At 30.6% G+C, this 25,938-nt stretch overlaps 3 protein-coding genes and 1 pseudogene across 4 annotated transcripts; all 4 read left to right on the top strand.

Annotated features, from left to right (window-relative positions):
• Positions 1-494: 494 nt before the first annotated feature.
• On the top strand, positions 495-2,123 carry LOC114424955 (mediator of RNA polymerase II transcription subunit 32-like). 2 transcript variants are annotated; one of them, XM_028391650.1, is made up of 2 exons: positions 495-645; positions 1,448-2,123. In XM_028391650.1, exon 2 carries the CDS (start codon positions 1,453-1,455, stop codon positions 1,891-1,893), a length of 441 nt encoding a protein of 146 aa, XP_028247451.1. In that variant the 5' UTR covers positions 495-645; positions 1,448-1,452; the 3' UTR covers positions 1,894-2,123. The 2 variants fall into 2 exon arrangements, with proteins under 2 accessions (XP_028247451.1, XP_028247452.1); XM_028391651.1 differs by having other exon boundaries at positions 495-632; positions 1,448-2,104.
• Positions 2,124-2,257: 134 nt separating this feature from the next.
• LOC114424956 lies at positions 2,258-3,864 on the top strand (annotated as a pseudogene).
• A 10,926-nt stretch (positions 3,865-14,790) lies between these two features.
• LOC114425677 lies at positions 14,791-19,973 on the top strand. The gene is made up of 4 exons (XM_028392626.1): positions 14,791-15,671; positions 18,208-18,263; positions 18,351-18,543; positions 19,446-19,973. Exons 1-4 carry the CDS (start codon positions 15,000-15,002, stop codon positions 19,791-19,793), a joined length of 1,269 nt encoding a protein of 422 aa, XP_028248427.1. The 5' UTR covers positions 14,791-14,999; the 3' UTR covers positions 19,794-19,973.
• Positions 19,974-23,339: 3,366 nt separating this feature from the next.
• LOC114367533 (RING-H2 finger protein ATL72-like) lies at positions 23,340-24,590 on the top strand. The gene is made up of 2 exons (XM_028324730.1): positions 23,340-23,701; positions 24,012-24,590. The coding sequence occupies exons 1-2, from the start codon at positions 23,431-23,433 to the stop codon at positions 24,290-24,292; spliced, it is 552 nt and encodes a 183-aa protein (XP_028180531.1). The 5' UTR covers positions 23,340-23,430; the 3' UTR covers positions 24,293-24,590.
• Positions 24,591-25,938: the final 1,348 nt, after the last annotated feature.

The raw sequence follows: 25,938 nt of genomic DNA, 5'->3' as shown, positions 1-25,938 counted from the left end.
ATCTAGGCACGGGTATAAGTTTAAAAACATATCACAATAAAAAAAAAAAAAACAGTTTCTTAATTAAGCCTTGGTAAAAAAATATCCTTTATATAGTCTTTATTTTTTTATTTAAAAGAAGATTTTAGACTTAAATATATTTTTTCTAAAATTTAGTTGTTTTTTCATTTTTATTCGTTGTAAAAAAAAAAATTTTAATTTTATAAAATATGATTGTTTTATTTTATACTTAAAGTGTTTAAATAATATATTTTTACAGTTCAAAGTATTTTTTTTTACTTTTATATTATTTAAAATGCTTTAAGAATTAAAAAAATAAATATATTTTACAATAATTAAAAAGAAAAAATAATAAGTACAGTGACAAAAATGAAAAATATTATATTATTAAAACTAAAAATATATTAAAATTAATATTTTATTATGTCTTAAATCTTAATCTGTCTAGGCACTGCACGAGTATAGTAAAAAGCTTTTTTATATAAACCTTAACAGAACAGGGACAAATTAGAAAGGGGGTTTCTTTCACTTCAGATTTGGTTAATTAGGGTTCCGTTGGCGCGAGCTAAGAACGAAGGAAGTAGAAGCAGCAAAACCCAATCAAAGACCCTCACTCTCACCCCACACTTCACGTAAGTGAAAACGGTAGGTGTCACCCAACAGATATGTGCTCAGCATCTTGATTTGCTAATGCTATTTTTCTTAGAGGGAGGATAAGGATACAAATTGGGATTCATTTCCCTGTGTGTTGTAGGAAAAATTAAAAAATTAATTTTATTGAATTTTGATTTTGTTCTCATATGTGGCTAGATCAGTTAAACTAAACTAATTTGTGCTGGTCTATTAGTTTGTTTCCCTATGGCCTTCTATGTCTAATTTGCTCCTGGCAATCAGAATAATTGGCCATTGAGATTGAGTGAGTAAGTGGTGCCGATCAACTTGGTGGTAACAGTGATATCAATCTGGATGCCTTTTTTTTACTAGAAATGTAGTTCAATGTCTATGCCATAAGAATGCACCTCCATCGATTAAAATTTTATGGTTATTGTGGAATATCTTCACTATTTCTTGTGTGATTCTTACTTGCTTATTGTAAGGTGCATGTTATCATTCTTGATTTGAGTACAATGACAGTTTTGAATGTACCAGTGTTTGGTTCTGGATCTTCGTATCTGTTAATAGGGTGCTGGGTATTATCAGTGTTTCTCCTTCCACCTCCCCATTTCGATAATGCTCCAGTTCGTTTTGTGTTGAGCTTCATAGTTTTTGTCTTACATGTTAATATGCCATGTCTTTTCAGTAAAACAAGATCATCAGACTAGGAGACAAATAGCTTGAAATCTTTTTTTGCTAGCTACTGTTCTTGTGCTTTAATTCCAGAGGTCTTACTTTCCTTTAGGATCTGTAATTACAAAAAGCTTAGAATTTCTTTGTATGACACAATCAGGCACCATGGACAGCATAGTTGATTCTCTGAATAATGCCTATCAAGATTTTGTTGTTGCAGCAGCAAATGTGTTGGAAGCCAAAGAAAATGCTGGTTCCATTAAAACAACAGCAACCGATACTGCTCTAGAAAACTTTAAGCAGAAGTGGGAATTGTTTAGAGTAGCATGTGATCAAGCCGAGGAGTTTGTGGAGTCTGTGAAGCAAAGGATAGGATCCGAGTGTCTGGTGGATGAGGCAACAAGGCCTGTAGCAGGAAAACCTGGACAAGCTACCATGACTGGTCTTCCTCCCATCAGTGCAGTTCGGTTGGAACAGATGAGTAAAGCAGTTCGATGGCTTGTGATTGAATTGCAGCATGGCTCTGGAGCTGGTTCTGCTAATTCAGCTCTTACCCACCCCTCAGCTCAGTTTGATGCCAGGTTTTCTGAAGATGCTGCTCAGTAGCATTAACGTGACTGTGATGATTAATGTTATATATCTTTTCTCTAAGTTGATCGTGCTTAGGCTATATTGCGTTAGACATTTTGTACAAGACTAAGTATTAGCTTTATGCTAAGCTGTTAAAGAATGTAACTTACGTGTATTGTGCATGACACAACAATCCTTAATTTTCTGTTGGTGATAATTAATGTATTTTATCCTGCAAAAATGAAAACGTATGAGTTATGCCTGAATTTTCATTATGAATTTATTAACACTGTAAAATGTCTTCATACAAGTCATGCAATTTCCAAACTTCATGGGCATGAAGGCCACATTCAAACTAGACATTATGATGCAAAGAAATTGGTAACAAACGAGGTCTACAATAGTTTGCTTAATTAATTACACTCCTAAAACATTCTGAATCACACACACTCAGACATGTAGTGCGCGCACGCACACACACACTTAACTAAATGCGAAATAGTGTCCTATTGCTCACATGGTGTCCTCTAGAGGGAATGGAGCCCGCAGAAGATACTTTAGAAGCTTGGAAGAAAGATTAGAAGTTTCAAGGAAAACAAAGACATGAGATTTAGATTTGCTTCATGAAGCTTCATCATGTGCACCCTACTTGTCTTTTTGGTAAGATCTAGCTATGATATCCAATTATCTTAAATCATATCTTTGTTGACTTGCAACTTATCATATCTTTGTTGACTTGCAACTTTCTTTTTATCTCCATAATGTATCAGTCCTACAGATCTTGCAATTTAATTAGTTTTTTTTCAATTGCTGCTTGAAAAGTTTTGCTGTTTGGTCATCTTTTTTTCAAGCAAATTAACTTTGTTTGAAATGATATTGGCTCCTTAGTTTTCATTATCCTTTTGATATGTGAATGGTTACTTTTATGATAAATTTGTCCATGACACTCCCTCTTGATTCTTCAACTTTTTCTGTCTTCCTCATGGATGTTGCAGATTCTATAGGATAGTGGAGGCGCGAAGCTATAAAGATAGCTGCAACATCTGGGAGGGATATTCAACTAAAGGAAGTATCCTATGATTAACAATATTAAGCAGCTTGAGAATGCTGATCTAGAAATGAATAAGAAGCATGTTCACAAAGGTGATGGCAATGATGATGAAGATCATGGCGATGAGGATGATGCAGTGATGACGGCAACAATAGGATGAAGAAAGGAAAGTGAAATGACAAAGAAAATGAGGAGGAGGATATAGATGGACACAAAAAGTGATTTCAGAGGATGTGCATGCTTACAAGCCATCCCTTAAATTGAATGTGTTTTTTCACCCCAAATGATTTAAAAGTTGGGAAAATAATGTTCCAAGAAAAATTCTTCAACATGGCCAAAATTTCTGACCAGAAATTCTTCAACAGCTACCATTCCTTCTTAAATTCTTCTCTATCTCAAAAACACATTCCCCAATGGAAGGCCATGAATTATACCACTCAAACAATGTGATTGTGAATATGAATCCATGGAAGGAGAGACAAAGTTCTGTGCTACTTCCTTGGAGCCTTTGTTTGATTTTACACGCTATCTGTTTGGATCCAATGCACAATTCAAAGTTTTGACCATCATCCATCTCACAGACTCCACTGGCCCTTTTACAGAACTACACAATCTCAGAAGGGAAAGTGATTTCAGTTTCAAACATTATAGGATGTCACCACCCTTACACAGTTTTTTACTGCCACAACCAGCAAAGTGGCACCAATCTGCATGAGACACCTCTAAGTGGGACTCCCCTTTGTCATCTTCTCCCTCCTGATAATCTAGTCTGGGTGTCTTTGCCTGTGGCTAAATAACTAGTTCCATGTTCTTCATCAAGTTTGTTCTGTTTCTTTATATCAAACTGTGCCAGGTATAGCATTAGTTCTAGATCTAATGTACTAGGAAATCACATCTTGATGAAGACTATGTATCTATGTTAATAAAGTTGTTTTTGTTGTCTTCAAGTAATATAATCACTTTTTTGTTATTTTTTTTAAAAAAAAAAGTATGTATTTTCTCGTAAAACAAACGTTAACTGTTATCGATGAAGCTTAAAAATTGGCCTTACTGTGAGATAGTATTAATTATGGAGCAGAGAAAACATATCCATACATAAGTAAGTCATCAGCTGTCAAACATCAGTGCCACCCACATTCCTCCTCTATGAGCAACATATATGAAGAGGTTGGTCCTGTCATTTGTCACGATGCATGATAACTATTAACTATGAAGCTGTGCTCAAAGGGTAATGGATATCTGCTGTTTGTTACAAATTCTCGCTACTTGAAATTCTCATTCATCGCATCAATGGCGAGAGACGTAGATGTTTCAATTTTTAACAAATTGGAGGGCAGAGCTGTGTGTTGCTTGTAGACCTCGGGAATGTGTCTTGGTAGAACTTGGTTTGTGGCATTATGTTTTTGGGCCTACACATGGTACTCTAAAGGCATTTGTATCCTATAACTCTTATTTTATTTGTGTGGACAAAAATGTCCTTAATGACTTATGTCTCACCAAGTCTCAACACCTCTCTTTCCCAACCCTAATACCTCTTTCCCCCCTTTTCATTTATGTGTCATAGAAGTCCCAAGCCCTCACCACGTAAGTGAGATGTCGACGAAGATTTGTGTGTCATCTGTTGAGCCCCCAATATGGATGACCTGGCAACAATCTCAACTACAACGACATGGTTGCACTCATGTCTCCCTCATCATTCCCACATTCTTTAGAAACAAACAATCCATACTTATCTTCATCCTCTACATATGCTACAATGAAAATGATTCTTTCTTTTCGCACATTAAATCCTGCACCATGTTGAGAACAACATTAGCATTCAATACCTAAGAATGTAAAACAGAGACTCATGATTCAAAATGCACATCAAAACAAAACAATATCTAATGTGGTTTAACTAAAAATTTTGCCCTAAAATCGTTGAAGATGATAACAAAATAATTCCAAACCAAATGTGACTCTATAGAAAATTGAAGTGCAAAGCAAATGAGATATAAAGTGTCAAATCCAACCTTTTGGAATAACTAACTAGGAAGGTAAAAATTACCTTTTGAAATAGTTATTCTATAATAGTTTTAGAACACTTATTTCAGTACAGAATGGTCCTTCTAGAATAAAAATAAGTGTTCTAAAATGATTTTGGGATAATTATTTTGAAAGGCAAAAATTATTTTTCAAAATAAAAATAAGTGTTACAAAACTATTATGGAATGACTATTCTGAAAGGTAACTTTTACCTTTCGAAATGGAGATTGTTGATGAAAAGATTGTTTTTGTCCACAAACATAAAATGAAAGTTGCATGATACAAATGAGGAGTTGCAGGATTCAAATCCTACTCTAAATAATTATCATTTGTGCTTGAAGTTATCTAGGACACTATCCGTTGCATGCTGATGTTTTCAGGCAGCTAGCGCTTTCTTTAGCTTCTAGCACCTTTGTTGTTGCTGCAACAAAATCTGATTAAGCATCAGGTAAAGGGTCAACTCGGTTATCCATTGTGCCAGTTTATAAAAGAAAGAAAAAAAGATGGGATTACTTGTGATAACTGGATATGCTGGCTCGCTCACTAAGGGCCATAAATTACAGACCAGAACACCTAAAACTCCTAATTTTATTTTGAAGTAAAAGTATGTAACAAGTAAAGGCGAACAAGAGATCAAACGCAAAGTTAGTATTATCGGCGTGAATATGAATCACCTTTAGTACACGTAAACAAAAAAAATATTTGAATGGGTAGTTAATTCAAATGCTACATGCTTAATTTTCCTTAAACAATGTCTCATGCTTGAATTTTGTGTATGAAAATAAAAATTAGCTAAAATAGTTAGCCTTTATCATATTGAAAACGATATTCAAATATGATTATTAGGTAGGATACCTCTAGTTGGACAAAAACGATATACAAAATCATTTTCAATTTTAAAACATTAACAAAGCAGTAAAAAAAACAAAAAAAATGATAAAAGAAAAACTTTTAAAAATATAAAATTTAAAATAAAAATTTTAAAACTAAATATACTAAAATGAAACTTTAAAACCTAACATAACAAAATGAAAAAGCAACTAAAATATAATGGAACTTGCCCAAATATTTATAGACAGAGAGCATGAGAAAAATAATTAAGTGGCGTGGGTCCTCACAAACAAGAACCCTATAGTTGATCAGTGGTAATGTTCCTCCTATGCAAAGGCAGCAAAGCCATTCTAAATAGTTACCTGTTCAATAGTAGCCACCATGAGAAAAATAAGACCTTCATAGGAGTTATGCACTCGCAGAAACCTAAGAAATATCTCCACCAAGGAATTATCGCATGTATCGGCCAGCAGCAAATTCTGCAATCACACCGGTATGCTGATTTTACAGTCAATCCCTGAGACCTATCTAGTTCCCATATCCATTCTTTAGTTTCATCACTCCTGATGAGAGTGAGGAATTTAAGTTGTACAGTTTAATTTTCAGCAGAATTTTTAACAGCTAAGACTCAATCAGAAAATCACAGGAATTTCAATTAACTATATTTTATAATTTAATTAACATTTCCACTTATAATTGATGCAATCAAGTTAATTAATAAAACATAAAAGCTAGGTATTGCACACTTGATGTCGTGGATAACTAGTTGTATAGAATGTTAAAACTGGCTTCAACACCAAAAAAAAACAGTGAACAAATTCAAGCATATCCCCTTTTGTAGGTTCAAATTCACATTAATCAATTATGTCTTTGATGTCTTTGCCTCGTATTAGGATAGAAGTCCCATTATTCAAGTGCACTGCCTACACTTTTAACTTCAATGTCTTTCATTATAAATATGCTTTAATAGAAAATTCTAGAAAGAAGCACAAACTGCTAAAGTTCTTTTGTGACAAGTGCAGAAATGCTTTTGTAAATAAAAAAAGTTCAAAATTTAGCATGAAAAGTGAGATAGCATGTAGTTGTTTTTCCTTCTGTCTTTTATTTTTCACCTTTTGTTACTAGCTATTACATGTAGTGTTAGTAGGAGAATAAGGTATTGTATATCAAAGTCAACGATGTTATTGGTAGTGATACTGAGATTATTTGTATTTTTACCTTTTAATAATTTATGGCCGGATTTATACATTATAACTATCATTTTTTGGCTTCACTGTTATTTTGATAGACACAACATGTAAGCATCTTGCCATACATATTACATAGGACTGTAGTGAAATGGTTTCCAAGAACATGTTCATAGGAAAGAGTGTGAGCTTAATTGAATAGTGATGTAAGAGTACAAAAATGGAAGTTTATTAGGCTATAAGCCTATTTCTTGAACTTCCTCGTGGTTTCTCTTTAAAATAAAGGTATGAACCACCTCCAGTTCGATCTTTGAAAGGGACAATGACAAACAAATATATACTTGCCCTTTTTGGAAAAATATAACATTACAAATGGCTAATTAGATCCATAAAAATAATTTGATAAGAAAGAATTTGTTCTGAAAAGCATTTATGAAACACATGCAGTTCCTGTAGCGAGGAACGTCTTTTTCTGTAATTAATTTTGTCAAGACTAATGTTATGTTTGACATATTAGTTGAAAATTTTTAAATTAATTTATTAAATTAGAAGTGTTTAATAAAATTAATTATTAAAATAATTAAAAAATATAAAATAGCATTTAAATAGGATAATAAGAAGATTCCATAAATATTTTCAAGGATAATAAATAAATAAAATATAAAAAATTAGAAACTAAAACTTTAAAAAATATTACTTTAAATAATGTTTCAAAAAATGATAAAAATTATTAAAAAAATATTTTAACTTACTTTATATTTATTAGACAATCAAAGAAAATTTTTAGTTAGTAAAAAAATTAAAAATTAATTAAAATAACTTGTTCGAACATAATTTAAGTTTGATATTGAATTACTGTTATCAAAATAAACTTTTACTCAATTGGATTAACTAATAAATGTTAATGCTCGCAAGTCTCCCGTTTCATATAATCTTTCCTTGTCGTTATTCATATAGAATTATTTCATGTAAGAGAAACACGAAAAAATAATTATTTTTTTTCTTTTTTTTTAAATAAATAATTGTGGTCATGTTAATAATAATGAAATGTTGATGAAAGCATATAGCATTTCAACAAGATATAAAAATGTAGGTTAAATTATAATTTTGATCTTTTTAATTTTTTAAATTCATGATTTTAATCTTTTTAATTTTTAATTATAATATTTGTTTCCCTAATTTTATAAATGGATGATTTTGATGATCCTAATAGATTATTAACTAATAATTGTGATTATTAAAGATATTAAATTAATTATAAATTAAATAAAAATTATTAATAATTAATTATTTTAATTAATTTATAATTAACTTGATAATTCAATTGATGAGAATTACTTGTTAATAATTTGGACTGAATCAATTTATAAAAGTTGAGAAATCAAATATTATAATTAAAATTCTGAAAGATTAAAATGATGAATTTAAGAAATTTAGAAACCAAAATTATAATATAATCAAAAATTTATTCAAAGGGATATCTCTTACTTTTTCTTCATCTCTAATCCTTTCTGATTTCCCCCCTCTAATTTACATTAACCAAATACAAACTAAAATTAAAATCAATTCATCTGAAATTCTTATAAACAAATTTATGGAAGCATATACATATACAGCAATAAAAGCAAACGAATTGGAGGGCCTATGACATGACTACTCGAGATGCGTCTAGAATGTTGGCAGTCTTTATTTATGGCTGTTTTGGACCTGTCATGTAGTTGTTCTTGTTCCTCTCTCTGTTTTAGTCATATCCACCTCCTTTTGCTTTTGCATCTGGTTTCCCTTGAAAACTTAAGGAGTACAATCATGACCCCTTTATTTCCCACTATCAGATGACTAATAATCATTTCTTTCCAAAGACGGCCATTTTCTTAAACTATTTCCACGTTATCATTGTGAATATGTGATTGCTATGACATAGGCTTGTACAAATAGTTAGAAAATGAATCATTATAAATTCTCCAATAATGCTTTTTATTAATATATATATATATATATTCGTGTTCATGATAAATATTAAATACATTTTTATTTTTTAGAAAATTATAATTTTTTTCTTTTAACATTTTATTCATAAAGCATAAAAAAGATTTATAAAAAATATCATTAATCTTTAAAAAAATAAAATTCTAAATATCACTATTATATATAATTTGTAATTTATTTTTATAGCATTATATTTTAGTTTAAGATTTTAATTACTTTAAGGCATTATAATTTTGCATTTTGATCTCTAATAAGGTGCACCACCCTTAATTAGCATTATATCATATTAATATCTTGTATAGATATTTGTCATATTTTCTATGTTTTTGAATAATAAAATAATTTTTTATAGATGGTTTCTTTATTAAAATCTCATTCTTTGTTTTTTTTATAAAAGCTAGAAGTTTTTTTTTTCGCTTTGTTCCGAATGGATTGGACAAACAAATACTCCAAATGACCCAAAATCAATTAAACTCCACATGGCAATCAAAAATACAACAATCCTCCCTTTAAGGTGTGCTTGTTTTGAAGGAAAAAAGTAAAATATAATAGAAATTTTATATTTTATTACGTGAGATTCACACTTTTTACAATTTATCTTCATTTAAAATTTTATTTTTTATTTCTTTCATCTAAACTAAATACATGCTTAAAATAGTTATAACAAAGGAAGGCATTAAAGAACTTACCAGTTACCACCATTAGCAACCCTATCAGCCAATCTATTTGATTCCCTACAAATATGACCATAACTTCAACTAAGGAAGCAACCCTTAAGTCTCCATATCTCACGAATGAGATCAGGAAATTGGCTAGGTGTAGTTAAAGATTCGTCCAGAAGCCTCACTGCATTTAGGCTATCATACATTCTATATTAATTATATGTACAAAACAAAACAAAAAAACACATTCTATAATATATTACCGAAGCCTTAGGATATACAATCATGTCATATTATTAAAGGTTCAACAAATACTTGAATTCATAGTTATTGACTATTTATTTCAATGAAAGAGCAACGGTTGCCAATCACGAACGATATTAGGTGATCTTATGATTCATCTTCAACTAAATTTCTTTATTTCAGATGGAGACAAGAAAAACAAATTATTATTTAGCATATTAATATGTATGAAATTAATTAGTGGTGAACAAATGTGATCACTAGGTCCCGAATCTACTATCCAAGAATCTGAACTGATTTCATCTGAACAAGAAAGGATTAGAACGTTACCTGACTTTGATTCCTCAATTGGTGTAATTGAGTGAGAAGTGTTTGCTACTTGTTGACTTTTTGATTGGATATCAAAGCCATATTGTTCTCTTGTGAAATCTGGTGTCATTGTTTGTTGTTCTCTATTTAATATTTATTGGTGCATCAATTTTTGCGATTTTGTATCATCAATCATAGTATTATTATTAGCTGTGAGTGTGGTGGAAAACCATTCTTCCACAGTAAGTACATATTTTGTTGGAGTTTCTTCCTCCCGATCCATGCATATAACCTCTTCCTCTGCCTTGCGACTTTCTGCCCCCATTACAATCCTAATTCTTAAAAGTCAAAACTTGTTTTTAACTTTGCAACCACGGTTTATAAAATCATCTTGGAATTACCAAGCTTTCTGGTACTTTTAGTACAGTACCATTCAAATATAAAAGTGGGCCATACAATCATATTGCAATTACCAAGCTTTCTGGCTTTGACGAGGAATTAAAAAGGAAAAATAATTACCTCAATGTCTTCCGTCACAGTTGCAAAATTCTTTTAATTTTAGCCTTGTTAAAAAAACAAAAAAAAAAAACACTGTACTTTTATCCTCTACCACATAGAAGCCACTATGATACTTAACGAGCTCTATCTAGCATTTTGGACTCGCTTAATTAAATGAGTAATTGAAGGACTACTCTAACTATTTTTTTTTTTTACCAGCGTCTATAAACATTAGTTAAGAAATTAAAATATATATATATATATATATATATTTATTATAAAAATTATATGAGAGGGTAAAAAAAGTTATGAAAAATATAATTTTATACTATCTAATAAAATATATTTTTTTTAATTCTTTAACTAATGTCCTTAGTACATCGGTTAATATTTTTTTTAACGAGACTCGTAATGTTTTAAACAAGTGATTCGACATATATAATTGGTTAATACGATGAAATTAAGATTAAATCGTTAAGGTATTATTTAAATTCGATTCCTGGTAAAAATAATTTATTAAATTTTACTTATTTTTTTCCAACCGAAGCTCGGATTAATGAGAGTCTCTCACCCTAACAAACTGAAAGTTAAGGGAAAAAAAGTAATGTTATACAATTTTAAGTATTTTTTAACATTTTAATGATTTCAGGGTTAATAAAAATAATATTATGCTACAATTTTAAAGACCAACATAATGATTCACTCAACAAAATATTATTTAAAAACAATTATTAGAATAACTAATAAAAACAAATGAAAAATAATATTTGCAGTTATCATCATGTGTTTAGATAAAAACAGATTGAGACTAACTTAAGTTGAATCTGATCAAATCATCATGTGTTTAGTTAAAATAAATATTTTGATTCAAATAGGTTAAGATGTAATAATTTTTACAATGGTTGATTCAGGCTTTTGGTGATAAATAAATTATTGATTTTATTTAATACGAATAAGATATTGATTTCAAACAATATCATCGTTTTTAATTAAAAAATTTATAAAAAAATATTTAGTTTTAATTCTTATATTTAACAAAAATAGTGTATTAAGGATTGAAATCATTTGCTACTAACTTACTTTAGAATGGTTAGGCTAGAGTTCATCCTTGGTGGAGTCTGGTTCACAATATTCTATGATTCCTCTCAATTGGAGCCTCACATCTTAAGGGTTGGTTTGGTACCGATAAAGAGGAGAGAAGGGACAAGGATTGGCGATGATTTTGAGAAGAATGCACGATTTGGTGGCACATAAGAGGATGGAAATTTTTAAAAAATCTGGTGGGTCTCATGGCAAAAATTATATACTCTAATTTGAGAAGATTGAGGAAGATTTTAGCAGAATTTGACATCTGGTTTCATTTTTGTTACTGGGGTGTGCCATCACCGTCTCTTTCTCACGTTTTATAATATAATAATAATATTTTTATTTAATATTCATTTTTTTATTTTCTTACCCATTAAATCACTTTAATTCAAATACTTTTTCTTTTATTTTTATTCTTTTTTATATATTTTTCTTCTCTTCCCCTCGTAACCATACAATCTCTATGAAAACGGGTAGCTAATGTTTTAGCTAGTTATACTCATTTTTATGATGTTGCTTGCTTTTTTCTCATGCCATTTAATAAGAGTGTTTAAATTCAAATTGAACTAAAATAAAAATTAAAATTTGCTAAAACAAAATCAAAAATCAAATCAAACTAATTTTCTTTGGATTTGTTTGAATAATTTTTTTCTCAAATGAATTGGTTATAATCGGTTTGCGATTTGTGGTTGTGTTTTTTAAACTGATCCAAACTAAACTAAATTATAATATTTGTCATAATACTTATATTATTTTAATATTATATATTTTATATGTGTATCACTTGAGTTTTATAATATTTTATAGTATTATGCATAAAAAATTTATGTAATATATACTACTTTTATTTTATACAATTTTTTAAAGATATATTTAATTTAAAATAGAAGAATTTTATAGATTTTTATTATAAAAAGTTTAACCTATTAATAATTTTTATATATTATCATTAATAATTTTTAATGTAATTTTATTAAAAACATGAAAAAATATATAAATTTAATAAAATAATATTTTAATAAAAATTGAACCAAATTAAACTATAAAATATTGATTTAGTTTAATTCAAATTTTATTTTAAATGCAAATCAAATCATATCTATTTTTTAAGTTTATTTTAGTGCTGTTGGAATCTTCCCCTTAATTTAAAAGAAATAATGTGACTTTATAATTCTTAAAGACAAAGTAGAATAAAATTCTATGAAACAAAAAATAAAAAATTGTGATATTCTAATGCCTAACAACGTATTTGAGTTAAAAACAAATTTTTCTTTAATGGCACCAATTTTATACCACAGAAGAAACGGTAGAGAGTTCATTCACCTCTGTTTATTCTGTCATTTTCGTTTTCTGAAGATACCACTACCGGGACATCGGCAGAGGATAGACCCCACTTTTCTTTTTGCAACTCTTCAAAATAGCAAAAAAAGTGAATTGACAACCACATTTATACAGTTCCTAGGCTGTAGTTACATCACACTTTAAAAAAAAAAAAGTTTAGATCAATCATTCAATCATGTGTGTGATTGAGATTATTCAGGAAAGAAAATAAAATAAAAGATTGCATTAGTTATTATTTTTTTAGTTTAATTATATTTTTATTCAAAATTTTAATTTTTTATGAATTTTATTCCAAATAAATTTTATGCATTTTATCTTTATTTTTAAAAAAAAATTGTAAATTTTATCTTCTGTTAATTTACTCTTCATATAATTATATTTTTACTTCTAATTGACAAACTTTACACCTAATATTTTTTTAAAAAAAATTGGTGAATTTTTTTATTTTTTATTTTTTATCACAACTTTTGTAATTATTAATGAATAAATAACAAGAAATAAAATTCACAATTTTCTTAAGTTAAAATTAAATACTTCAAATTAATTTATTGAGATAAAATTAAAAAAAATAAGAGTAAAAAATACTATCAAACCTAAATTGTTAATGTCTTCACATTTATGTTTTATCATATTATAGTCCTAAATGATGAATACATATGATGGAAAAAATATCAAAACAAACTATTTTTTTAATATTGAAATTAAAGAATTTACTTTTAATATGAGTCATCCAATTTTAGTTATTTGATTATTAAATTACATAATAATGTAAAAAAAAAAACTATTTTTTTCTAAATAATAATATAGTGGGATTCACAAAATTTTATAATTATAATAAATTTTAGTTAATAACTAAAGAGTTTAATAATATTATATTGTTATTGTAATTTTTTTTACAATATCAATCAATTAAAAATTATGATTAACTTTTGAGATAATTATGATTAAAATTAATAAGTTTATTATATAATAATATGTAATTAAATGACAATATAAAATTATACACCTACCATATATATTAATTAAACTCTAAAATTTAACAAATAACAATGCATGTATTAAAAAAAACATATAAATAATATAGAATAATTTTATATCATCACTTAATCACAGTATATATGTATAATAAATTTATTAAATTTTATTATCATTATCACAAAAACCACACTAACAATAATTTATAAAAATAACCTACGCTCTGATCTGTTCATAAATATTAAACAACGAATATAAACAAGTCTCATGTGTTTGTTAAAGTCGATGATGAGAGAAATAAACTTAAAAGTGGTGGAATTTATTGTACTACTATTTATTTACTTTTTTTTATTTTTTTTCTGAATCTTTTCCCTCATTTTTTTTATTTATCTTTGGCAAACATTTTTATTTTATTTTTTACCTATTTTTCTTCTTATTTTCATCTATTCTACTTTTTTCTTTCGTAAGAAACACAACCTTTAAAAAAAAAAAAATTGGATCACAAGAGTTCATCAAAATCAAAATAAACATAAAGGTTCCAACAATATTTATAAAGATATTTATTAATTACCTACTAATAATATTTCTACAATAGAAAAAAAAACCGAATCTACATCATTAATTTTGAATATAAATATTTTTCTTACCATAAAACTCTTGTTGAATTAAATTGAAAAGATATGAAACAAAATAGTAGTTGGGTTAAATAAGCATTGAGCAGAGCAGCAAAGATAAACCCACCCACATATGTTGACTCGACAGCATCAAACGACAAAAAGGCACTGTTTCCCTTTTCGTGACTTTCTCAAACTCCATACAACACACTGCTTCTGCTTTTATTTTCCTTTCTTTCTCCTTTCCTTTCCTTTCTCTCCATTTTCCCCGTACCACCATTAAAACCACTCCCAAACACACTCACACAGACACTCAAACGAAACCCTCGTCGCAATGGCGGAGGAGGAAAAACACCAGCAGCTCCAACAAGAGCAAGACCCTCACAAGCTCTTCCGCTCCTACATAGGCCTGAGCTTCTCCATGTTCCTCGCAATGCTGGCCAACAACTCCGTCCCGGCGCTGCAGGGCAAGGTACGCTCACTCTCCCTGCGCGCGGCGGATGCGGCCGAGGAGCTCCGGCAGATGAAGTCGCGGCGGCAGGAGGACTCCAAGGCCAACGCGCGCGTAGTGGAGATCTTCGCCTCGCACCGGAACGCGTGGCAGGCGGAGGAGAAGCGCCTCCTGCACCAGATCGACGCCGCGGCGGAGGAGATCGCGCGCCTGCGTGGCCGCGTGGCTGAGCTCGAGGACGCCGCCGCGCGCGCCGAGAGGGACGTCGCCGAGCGGGACGAGATGATCGGGTTCATGTCGCGGAGGATCGAGGACGAGGGATTGGGTGGGAGGGAGAGGGAGAGGGAGAGGGAGGTGTACGGTAAGAAGAGTGAAGAGTGGTTTCAAAAAGAAGAAGATGAAATGGTGGGGTCCACTGCTAGGAGCTTGGAAGAAGAGGTCGAGGTTATCTATGAAGAACAACATAGTCAGCATTTTGGGAACAATAATGGCTTTGATTCAGAGTTTATGGCCTCTGCTTCTAAGTTCTGGGCTGAGAAAGCCTCGCTTTGGCAGGTTTGTGCGAATTTGTTTCACTTTCATTATCAATTACTTACTACCTCTTTTTAGCTGAAATTTTACATAAGTGTGTTTAGTTTGGCTTCTTTTGATTAAATTATTGTTTTTTCTTGTCTTACTTTTGGGTAATGCTTGTTAATCAGCACATGCATAAGACAAATTGGAAGTTTAGTTTACCATACCAACTGGAAAGTGGAAACAGAAGAAGATGATGACACTTGCAATTTTATTTTATTTTATCTTTTTAATTAAATGTGTTATTTAGTCTTGTCAAATGCCAATTAGGAGAATGATTGCTTTTAATTAGTCGAAAATAAATCGTTACATTTGACAATAAATGAGGAATGAAAGTAATTATTTGCGGGGACTAAAAAGTAAAAAAGGGGCTTAAAAAGTTTTTTTTTCTAAAGTGGTTGATGATTGATACTTTATCTTGTGCGAATAAAAATTGGTTTACGGCGAAAAGTTTGGTTCTTTTTCAAGGGATGACCTGGTTTAAGATTCTGGGTCAAGATGTTTCTGCTGGGTTCACTTCAACCATGTGCACTGTTCTTTTACCGCACCACTTTTTGCTCGATTTTCAAGGTTATAGGCTTTTACGAGGTTCCTGTACGGCTGAACTTTTGCGTTGTTAGACATGACTTTTCGATGAGGAAAAAGGAATGGGGTTTGTAATGGCAACTAGGGGGTCCTAGAGGCCTTATTTTTTCCTTTAGAGTTTAGATGGAGTTGGTTAGGTTCATAATGTGGTTCCTCATGGTGGAGCCATGGACCATCCAATTGTTATTTGTCTGTTTCCTTCCTTTGCTTGTAGCAATCTGTTCCCTATTGCATGTTATGTTGTTCTGCATGCCTGGTCCACTTTACTTTCAGCTAGCAATAGTCACCATTCTTGTCCAGTGCTGAAATCTAGGGGCCTCATTCTCTAGGTTATTTATTGTCTGTGACTGTGCTGGGGACATGATTGCTAATTGCTTAAGCCACTGATATTTTTGTTGGTTGATGCATGTTAGGATTATTATTGTTTGCATACCCCAAACGTAGTTTGGACTTTGGAGAGTGTAAATTAAGTTTCATCCACAAATGACTTGTTTAGCAAATTATGATTGAGTTGTTTGCAGTTTGCACTTGAATTTGGGTCCAAACTCTTGTTTGAGCAGAAGTGAAAAAAAATGTAACCTTTATTTGTGGGGCAAACCATAGTTTGCAAATGATAATCTAAAGACTCGCTTAGTATGTATTGATTGAGATAGAAAAGCATCTTGTTCCTTTGCTAAGTCTCAGTACAATATATTTCTTTTTTCTGCTACAACCACCAGTTGGCGCTTGGCAAGCACATGCTTTTGTTCTTAAAGAGTGGTTGACTTTTTTTCTTTTTTTGTAAAGTTAAGAGTGGTTGACTGAACCAAGAAAACATACAGATTCTTAAAGCATCCACTAGGGAGAAATTAGTTGGTCCTTTTGTTTTAGGTTTTAGACTTTGTTAGAATTGGTTTGGAAAGAATTGATGTTAACAAAATGATTTGTGTTAGGAAATGATATTTTGAAAGTGAGTTTATAAAAAAAGAAAAAAAGTTATGCACTGATAGTATAAAAAGTTTTATGTAATCATCTAATCACAACCTACCATTTATGGTAAGTTTGTTGGCTTTTAAAATAATTATTTTAAAATAATTTGAACAGTGATTTGTAATTAATAGTAGGGTAAAATTATTTTACACTGTCAGTGCATAGACATTAAACTCTTATAAAATTTGATTTTGTTTAGATGATAAAGTAAAATCACTTATGAAGTGTAAATAGAGTCATATATATATGTTTTGTGGGTTCTGCACCCAGAATTAATTCTTATGAACAAAAAATATCCAAGAATTTTCTCTTCTCTTAAAATTAATTCTACTCACCTTAGAATTGATTTTGAAAACATAAAAAAGAGCACCCTAACAATCTAATTTACTGTATAACTTGATTTTTGTCCCTTAAAACGTGAAATCTCATGTTTCCAAACGTGCTAATAATTGGCGCTCTAGGTATTTTCTGCAGTCAATATGATTTTTTTTCCTCATAGTATCTTGTGCATAACACGAGTATTGAGTAGTTATATGTTTATTCACTCCTTGTTCACTTGATTAAATTGCCCCTTTAACACTATAGTTTGGTTGTTTGTTTCTAAAAGATGGTTTTGTAGAGTATTATCAGCCAATGAACAATCACATGGGATGGCTTAAGCAAACTTGGTATTTATTAAAATCGATTGATCACCCTTCAGCTATTAAAGAACCACTCTACCTAAAATCTTAAAAGACACTAGGGAAGGAGACTTTTGTTTCAAAAACTAATGTTAAGACCTAAGGTCATTTGACTTCAAATTACAGTATTTATTCCACTTGAAATAGAAAGCATTATGCCATTATGTTGTTTGCATTTCTCGAATCTTAATGTAATGTATTTGGCAACTTATAAGCAACTACTTGTCCAGTGTGCACAAACTTTTTTGTCGATTTCTGACCTATGATTGTGTATACTCTTGCAGGATGTACAGTATGAATCCCTTGAATCAATGTATAATACAAAGCATTTTGTTGCAAGGTAAATAATTGATAGTCTAAATATGGATAACTTCTACAGCATTTGGAATTAATCCCCAACTAAAAGAAGGGTCATTTTTTTCCCCAGAAGGGAGTCTCCCTGGAAGGTTGATGGTGATTCTGCTGGAGTTTCCTCTAAACTTAAATTACTTGAACAGGACTTACTAAATCTGGAGAAGATTGGTAAGAATCATCCATCCAAGGTGTCATCCTTGATTAAGAAGCAGGCAAAGAGATATCAAGCAATTTCAGAAAAAATTGATGATTTATGCAGAAGAATAGTAAGTAACTCATGTTTTATTGCTTTTTTTGTTTTAGGTTTTGATATGTTGCAAATTGTAATTAATCTATAAATTGGAATCATAAGCTTAAAATACTTAAACATCTAATTATTTTAAAGATACCCATGGGCCCACTTGTATATTTTGAATTTGTGTCTTTTGAAGTCAGCTGGTATGTAAATTGCATGATGTCAACTGCTGCCTTGCAGTAAATTCATTGGTACTTTCTGTCAGTTGGTCTGTCCCTATAAAACTATATTGAGAACAACGAATCATCGTGATGCTCTGATAATAAATTGTCTGATAGGTCAACCTGCTAATATAATATATCATTGGTCCCAAGTTGATGGTTGTGTGCATGAATACCATATTTATTCCGTGTTACATACTTGGATAAACCAAAGGTTGATTATCTGGGGCGTGGAACAAGCTCAGTGCCAACTGATTATATATATATATATATATATATATACATATTTTTTTTAAAAATTATTTTTTGTGTAGCTCTCAACTGTTTCATAGCAGAAGATGAAAATGATAGCTTGCATTATTTATAGTACTGTGCACGCAATTAAGGCAAAGAATGGAATTACAATTTTGTACTTCGTGCAAGCATGATGCACAACATTATGGATCAGGATTGTAATAGACACTAAAAATCTGATATTAGTACTTTATTTAGTGTGCATGTTAAATCTGTTTTAAAGAAAGTTAACTTTGAAGTTTACATTAGGTAGAGTACCAACTACTATGCATGTATTTTCTTCCAAAACAACATGCCCGCAGCAAGCCTGCTTCTGCTGACATAATCCTTTATTTCTTCATTTAGTTAAAGTTGGACCATTTCCCTGTCACATAAGACTGGTTTCATTTTTGGGCCTGACATCTTTCTTTTTGAGCAGGCTAATGAACCCTGTGAACCCTCCCTCAGTACAGAATTTCGAACGCAAACTCAAACGGAGTTTCTACTGGAAGCATTTCGGCTTCAACAGGGGGCATCTGAAACTGGACAGAAGCTAATGGCATTGCAAACTGAAATTGGGAAGAGCCATTACAGGGACGAGTTAAGCGAGACAACACCGATCACAAGACGGTCTCTGGACTCAATTAGGAACAACTTCAAAGAAATCCAGCGAAATCTGGAGATATGGTTGGCCAGAATTATTGGCGATCTTGAGGGGATTCTTGCAAGGGAAGGTGCATCTCGCGTAAGAGAATATTACATTTCTAGATATCCTTTTGTTCAATAGAATCTGAGAGCTGTAGGAAAAGCCTCACCTCTCACTCAAGCTAACAAGTTATCTCTTGTGGGTATTATGTATATTGTTTCAATTCATAAAAGTGGTAGTTGGATATCCCTGTCAAATGAAATCATACCACTGCTGCTTATGTTGCTATCTTCCTAAATATGTTTTTCTTCTCTTCCCCCACGTGCCCATCCATCTTAAATGCATTTGTCCATTTGCTGATGGAACCACTCTCATTCGTGACAGCAAAAACAAACAAGAATAATGGTTAAAAAGAGAAAAAAGAAATAATTTTAGAATTATGATATAAATAATTAATAAATTTAATGTAATAATTATTTTTGTTAAAAAATACGAATAGATTGAAATAGTCTTATAATCAGATACGAGACGGAGAGAGAATGCAACTAATAATGTACATTTGTCTTATGTCTCGTGGAGAACTGTTGCTGCTTCTTCCATTTTTCTGTTTGTCTTCTTATGTCTTATAATATTGTCTTAATGGCAAGGATTAGAAGTTCCTCGTCAAGAGATGTATTGAATTAATTAATTAATATCTGGAACATCGTCCAATTGTTTTTTATTTCGGCAAATTCAACACTGGCTACGCATTTTAATAGGTACGGGTGCTTTTCTTGAGTAGACAATAAATGAGAAATACACGTACATGTAATTTACTTTGTGGATAACATGGAACTCCTAATGACTTATTATTTAATATCTTGCTATTTTTTAATTACTAAATGACCCGCAAGGTTATTTTTGTTGACTATTTCATTTATACTTGCATATTTTTCAAGTTTAATATTGAACTTTAAAAGAATTGAAATAAATCTTAATTGAATTTTTTGCACAAAATTTAAAATACCATTAAAATTAAATTCTAACCCATTTATGATATGATTATAATGTACATATGATTTATTTGGGGGGTTCAGGATGAAAAGGTAGTGAAATCCTTTTAAAATTTAGGCTACTAAAGCAATCATCTTTTTTTTATGCAATTTATTTAAATGATGATAATCAAGGATTTCTCATTCGAGTTAAATAAATGACAAGAGATTTTGCTTAATCATTCTGCATTTAGTCTCATGGAAAACTTGTTGAAATTTGTACTAGAGAATATGGTTGGAAAATCGTTGTGGGGAAAGCCTATTAAGTCTTCCATTGTGGTAAATCGTTGAGTTTTTCTTTAATTTTCTTTTCTTGTGTGCCACATGGCATATGTTGATAGTTAATAAGACGAAGGAGAATCTGACGTCTATGGTCTGCCCATACCAAAGCAGTATTATTACACTGTCTTCTTATACATGGAAGGGAATCATTGAATTTTATTTGTGCCAACTGCCAAGCAGCCCGTTTTATTTAAACTACATACTTCTGATTTTATGCATCTACATGGTAAAACGGCTTAAACCTTTGCTTATTTGTGAAGTTATAATAATATCTTTGTGTCATTCATGTAGCCCGTGTGTAAGAAAAAGATGTTGAAAACATTGTGGAATAAAAGAATCTATTTTATATTTAAATTGTATTATAAACTAATGATAAATTAAAAATGTATCTGGTGATGAGTTCTTGAAGCATAAAAATTCTTCAATAGTGTGAAGCCTTTACATGTATCCACACTGGTGACGAATAGATTGATCTTTATTCGTCAACAACTTTGACAAGTGGAAAAATAAGAATAGAAAAGTGATATTGGGATGGTTTCAACATGTAACCTAAGATTCTATTTATAGCATGCTGATGATACCAAATTTCTGCATCAAATCAAAATCATTCTTGATAGTATTCCTTTTTAAGTTATATTATTTCTTATTACCTTTTATTGCTAACTATTTAGCCATTAAAATTGAAATAATAATTGACCAAGTCAAACTTGTATCTAGCTGTCTTTTCAACCCAAATTTCAAATACAAAATCATATACGTTTGTTTCTCTTCTTTCACCAAATCTTTCCTATTATTTATATTTTCAATGCTAGTAAAAATATAATAATATTCCACCTTTTTAAAATAAATTAATCATTTGATCATATTAAATTCTCTAATTTAATTAATCATCAAATATTAAAATAATTTCTTTAATAGAGATTAGAACACTCGTTTGTGTGTGACCCCGTAGGTTTAATACTAAGCCGGTAATATATCAGTGAAATTAATATACTAATCAAGGTAGACGTCCAACAACACTCCTTAACGTCCATATAGCATGAAATAACATTTTACTTTTAAGAACTATTAGACGAGTAGTGTAATAATTTTTTCCATTTTTACAGCTCTGGGTTAATTCTACAGTATGATATTACTCTCAAACCCTTTTGAGTTAACTCATAATGACTTGAGAAACTCATTTCTTCTTTCATTTAATTTTCCTGGTGAGGATATAATTTTATTCATAGAGCCCAAGCTCATTACCAAGAGTTGATTATTCCTTCTTGATTAATCATTAATTCTACAGGTATTTAATCATATCCAATATCCATTCAACAAGTGCTCTAAAGCATTAGGTGTCCAAAATCAAAATATAACAAATAACCTGTTAATTACTATGACAATCTCAGGTGAAAGAAAGTTATTATACCTCTTATTGGGAATTTTCTATTGACCGTTTATGTTAAATTTTAATCATTAGAAAATTTCAATTGAATCAGTTCAATGATCACGTCAACATCTAACTCATCTATATATGCAAATTAATAAATGAGATCTATTAATATTTATTCAATAAATACTATCAGATATATATTAATCTATTCGGATTATTGATATCCTATTTACAATAATCATACGATCAACAACGATTTAGATTAAAATTAGAACAAACTTGTTTCTCATTATCATAATCTCTATTATAATAACAAGTCTTTAATTTTAATCAAAGATATTATCAAATGGATCATTTAATCAAATAGTGAAATATAACAATAAAAATAAAATAATACTTTATTATTAAAATTAGAATTAATTACATAATAATTTGGATCGTTAACATACAAATTTATTCTCAATATGTATTAAATTTACGAGCATACAGACATTATTGATATGACTTCTATTGATAGCTACTTCACATATACTCGTCTATAATTTTATTTAAGTTTTGTCGGATTGAACTTAAAATTTTATCTGATCTCATTAATTGAAGTCAATATACTATAAAAAAAAATTTCACTAGTAAAATTTCCGTTCAATATAAAACCAACAAAAAATAAACTTTTTATTGCAGGTGATTTAACCAAACACTAAATTAATTTATACACTTCACAGGTACTACTTAAATAGAAGAAAAACATAGCTGAAAGTTGAAATATGTCAATGGTTAAAAATACAGTGGAAGAAAAAGATGTAACCCTTATCCTCATTGCTTCTCGGTTTTTGTTTGTTTTCATTAACTTGTATGCCTTACGTATCCATCAATTGTATTTATTCAATTCTTTATGATCAGCCTTGACGAAATCATCAAAACAGAGGCAAAAACATCAATCAGAAGACATTAAATAATAGTATTGCAATCACCGTCAAATGAATTAACATATGATATGACTCCATCGTTTTCGGCCGGCTAAATTTGTCACCTTCTTAAGGCTCAATTCAGATCATTGCAACCATTTCTTCTTTCTGGAATCACTTGATCCATGGGCGACAATGAAGGTCATGGTGATCTCTTATCAAACAACCTTGTCATCCTACTCATTGCCATGGGTTCCGCAGCTTTCGTTGTTTCAATGTACCATGTCATAGCTATTTGCTGGTGCAACCAGCGCATCACAAACCAAAACCAACAACAACAACAACGGCCATCACAAACGACGGAGGGTACTTCCTTGGCGTCGGTGGCGCACATGATTCCAACCCACAGGTATAGCAAGAAGAAAGTTGATAGTGTGGTTCAAGGCCGATCCAACTGTAAGTGAACTTCAAATCAAACTTTGAGAAAACTTGTTTTTCTTTTTAACTTAGTTAGATCATGTTTGAAATCCATGCCATTTGCAAAATTACAATTTTTTGTCAATAATTTTTTATTTTTTATTATTGAATTTGTATTACAATACGCACCGAAACATTTCTAACTGGTTAAACATGCAGTTAGATGTTAATTAAGCCTCTTTACTTTATAAAAATTAATAGAAATTATGTTTTTTTTTGTTGGTGAGCATAAATAAGATTTGAACTTGAATATAGTTTTATCTTTGGAGCGATCCTGATGTGATTTCAGGTGATGGTGGAGACGATGGCGACACGTGTGCGGTGTGCTTGGGAGACTTTGAAGATGGTGAGGAGTTGAGGACGATGCCTGAGTGCATGCATTCTTTCCACGTGGCATGCATTGATATGTGGCTGAGTTCGCATTCGAGTTGCCCTATTTGCCGTAGCAGTGCCACACCTTCTCAAGAGGTGCTTCACTCCGACCATGATTTCAATTATGCATATCAGCATCAACACAGCTTAGATATGTCCACGCATCAGTTCGCTGTCACACATGTGATGCGACGATGAAGTGGTCTTGCTATATATCATGGGTTTTAAGGAGACAGAGACACAACTGCAAGAAAAAGAAAAAGAAGAAAAAAAACCCTACATGCTCCTTAGTTACTGCTATGCCAAAGAGTTTGCACCTATATGTGCTGGCCGGGAAATTAATTAATTCTGCTAATTTGATACACTTTTTATTATTGTTAGTTAATTTGTTAAATGATTAATTCAATTGACTCCTAAGTATGTCATTTTTAAAGTGTATGTTGAATTTTTGTAGAAAATAAATGAGTAAAAATATGTTGAAAGAGTGTCTTGCTAATTAATATTGTACCTACACGGGTCCCTTGATATCTTCCTTACTTCTCCAAATGCCAAAAAGAAGTATTCTGCCGTTCAAGTCAGATATGGAATCACCTTTTAGATGATGTAAGCATGGTAATAAATAAGTCAGATATGGAATCCCCTTTTAGATAATGTAAGCATGGTAATAAATAAGAATAAATAGTTATTTTATTTTGAGAGTTTAATCCTTTTTTATACATATTTTAATGGACTAAGAAATGTATGAATTTTAATCAATGTTATATTTACATCTATTATATATGTATATTGTCGTAAAAAACATTATATTTATATTAATAATAATGGTAATTAAGGGAAACAATCATTTTTAAATACAACCGAACCTTATTCTAAGTTAAAAAATGATTTATTATAATTTTATGATGACAATTTTTTTTGCATAAATAAAATCAATACTTTGTAAATTTGATAAAGACTAAAAATATATATTATTCTTAACTTCAGCATCAAAATATTTTTTACAGATCATACTCAAAAGATTTTAAATCTCGATTTTCTATCCATTTTCTACGACATCTCAGCTACACTGGGTGGAGCATGATCATACTCAAAAGATTTTAAATCTCGATCCACTTAAAGCATGCCAAAATCAATACATCAGGATTCAGGAGCTCAATCCTAATTAGTTGTCTACCTTGGATACACCAACAACCCATTTTAGATATGTTAGCACTCCATCTCAAACACAACATATCCTAGTCTTTCTCTGGAACAAATTATAAACCAAATTAATAAGAATTTTGAAAAATATAAAATCGCTAAGTTTATTTTTATGTACCAACTACTTTGGTGTGTTTATTTAAGATTTGTTCGGTATATATAATTGGTCATGTGGTTGTGGTTATGGGTTAGCTAGATCTATGAGGAATTCAAGTGTATTCCAGATCCTCAGTTACTCGTAAGTGCCTAACTTTTCCAACTACCGTTACATTTAAACAATACCGACCTAAATCTAGCAAAACAACTTCTTAACTACCAAGGGCCACCTCGATTTCTGACAAAATAAATAAATAATAGTTTTCCATTTTGGGGGCATAAGAGGTGGAAGGAAAAGAGACAAAAACACGAGAATAGAAAGAGCAAAAATAGAATAAAAAATGAGGTGAAAAAGAAACAGAGATACTGACAACGGCTGAAATATGGTATGGTATATGGATATCATTGTTGTTTCGTAAAGCATCAAGAAAAGAAGCTCACAAAAGCAATTTTACAGGACCACAGTGCATCAAACTAAACCTAGCACTAATAACGGCTTAAAATTAGTTATACATAATATCTTTCTAAAGTTGTATTTTTTTTTAGTC

This window comes from Glycine soja, chromosome 9 (assembly GCF_004193775.1).
Source record: "Glycine soja cultivar W05 chromosome 9, ASM419377v2, whole genome shotgun sequence".
NCBI classification, from domain to species: domain Eukaryota; kingdom Viridiplantae; phylum Streptophyta; class Magnoliopsida; order Fabales; family Fabaceae; genus Glycine; species Glycine soja.
The sequence above is the reverse complement of the archived record's forward strand: the minus strand, read 5'-3'. Positions and strand labels throughout refer to the sequence as shown.

Excerpts from the sequence above, each read along its gene's own strand:
- LOC114425677 (XM_028392626.1), top strand. The coding sequence starts at position 15,000 with ATGGCGGAGGAGGAAAAACACCAGCAGCTCCAACAAGAGCAAGACCCT. Across the intron at positions 15,672-18,207 it reads AGAAAGCCTCGCTTTGGCAG|GATGTACAGTATGAATCCCT; the intron begins GTTTGTGCGAAT and ends ATACTCTTGCAG. Across the intron at positions 18,264-18,350 it reads ACAAAGCATTTTGTTGCAAG|AAGGGAGTCTCCCTGGAAGG; the intron begins GTAAATAATTGA and ends TTTTTTCCCCAG.
- LOC114424955 (XM_028391650.1), top strand. The coding sequence starts at position 1,453 with ATGGACAGCATAGTTGATTCTCTGAATAATGCCTATCAAGATTTTGTT.
- LOC114367533 (XM_028324730.1), top strand. The coding sequence starts at position 23,431 with ATGGGCGACAATGAAGGTCATGGTGATCTCTTATCAAACAACCTTGTC. Across the intron at positions 23,702-24,011 it reads GGTTCAAGGCCGATCCAACT|GTGATGGTGGAGACGATGGC; the intron begins GTAAGTGAACTT and ends ATGTGATTTCAG.